Raw genomic sequence first — 1,022 nt, forward strand, 5'->3', positions numbered from 1 at the left:
AAACTCTGCCGACTGATGTCACAGAGGTCTGATGTTAATGGAGAGGTGGAGTTGGACAGGGGGCTGAATAGGTCCTCAGTGTGGTCAGGGTAGAGGAGAGATGGACGGCTCTGCAGGAGGTGCAGGTGGTCCTCTGTTTGTAAAAGTTTCTCTATTTCAGATCTTCTCCTCCTCGACTCAGCGACTTCTTGCTTCAGCTGTGTCATGGAATCTTCAGCCTCTTTCTGTGCTGCTTTCTGCTTCTCCTGGATCACTTTGATCAGATAAGCTTGTTTTTTTTGCAGAGAGACTACCAGAGCAGTGAAAACCTCAGCTATGTCTGCTATCTCTTTCTCTAACTCTTTCTTGTTCTGTTCAACTGACGATTTGATTTCCTTAATACGCATGGATTTAGTGTTTTCGGTCATTTTTATCTCTGACATCACATAGCCCAGCTCAACTTTCCTCTCTTCGAACGCACGCTCTAGTGGGATGGCTTCATGACTTGAATGGTTGTCTTTTAAGCACATGAAACAAACACACATCTGGTCTTTGCGACAGAAGAGCTCAAACATCTTGTCGTGCCTCTTACACACCCTGTCCTCCAGGTTGGACACAGGGTCGATCAGCTGGTGCTTCTTAAGGCTCTTGACTCTCTGATGAGGCTCCAGGTGAGGCTGGCAGTAAGCCGCCAAACACACCAGGCACGTCTTCTGGGCCTTGAGCTTCGGCTCAAGGCAGATGTCACAGGGCACCTCCCCTGGTTTGGCAAGGATGTCTTTGTCCCCCCTCAACCTCATGTTGTTGAAATGCTCCACCATATCTCTGAACTCTGTGTTGACCTGAAGCTGTTGCTTTTTGCGGAACTTCTTCTTACAGAGGGGACACTGTATCTGGCCACTGCTGGCCCAGTACCCTGTGATACAAGCCTTGCAGTAGTTGTGTCCACATGGAGTAGAGACAGGCTCCGTAAATGCATCCAGACAGATTGAACACAGGAGTTGTTCTTCACACAGGAGGCTGCTGGCTGAGGCCATGTCTAC

At 48.9% G+C, this 1,022-nt stretch overlaps 1 protein-coding gene across 1 annotated transcript in view; it reads right to left on the reverse strand.

Moving 5' to 3' along the window:
* The window catches only part of LOC117939076 (E3 ubiquitin/ISG15 ligase TRIM25-like), a 1,324-nt gene extending 308 nt beyond the window's left edge, over window positions 1–1,016 (reverse strand). The window contains exon 1 of the mRNA XM_034864122.1: window positions 5–1,016. Coding sequence (XP_034720013.1) covers window positions 5–1,016 — 1,012 coding nt within the window. The remainder of the gene's footprint in view (window positions 1–4) is intronic.
* Window positions 1,017–1,022: the final 6 nt, after the last annotated feature.

This window comes from Etheostoma cragini, chromosome 23 (assembly GCF_013103735.1).
Source record: "Etheostoma cragini isolate CJK2018 chromosome 23, CSU_Ecrag_1.0, whole genome shotgun sequence".
NCBI lineage: Eukaryota > Metazoa > Chordata > Actinopteri > Perciformes > Percidae > Etheostoma > Etheostoma cragini.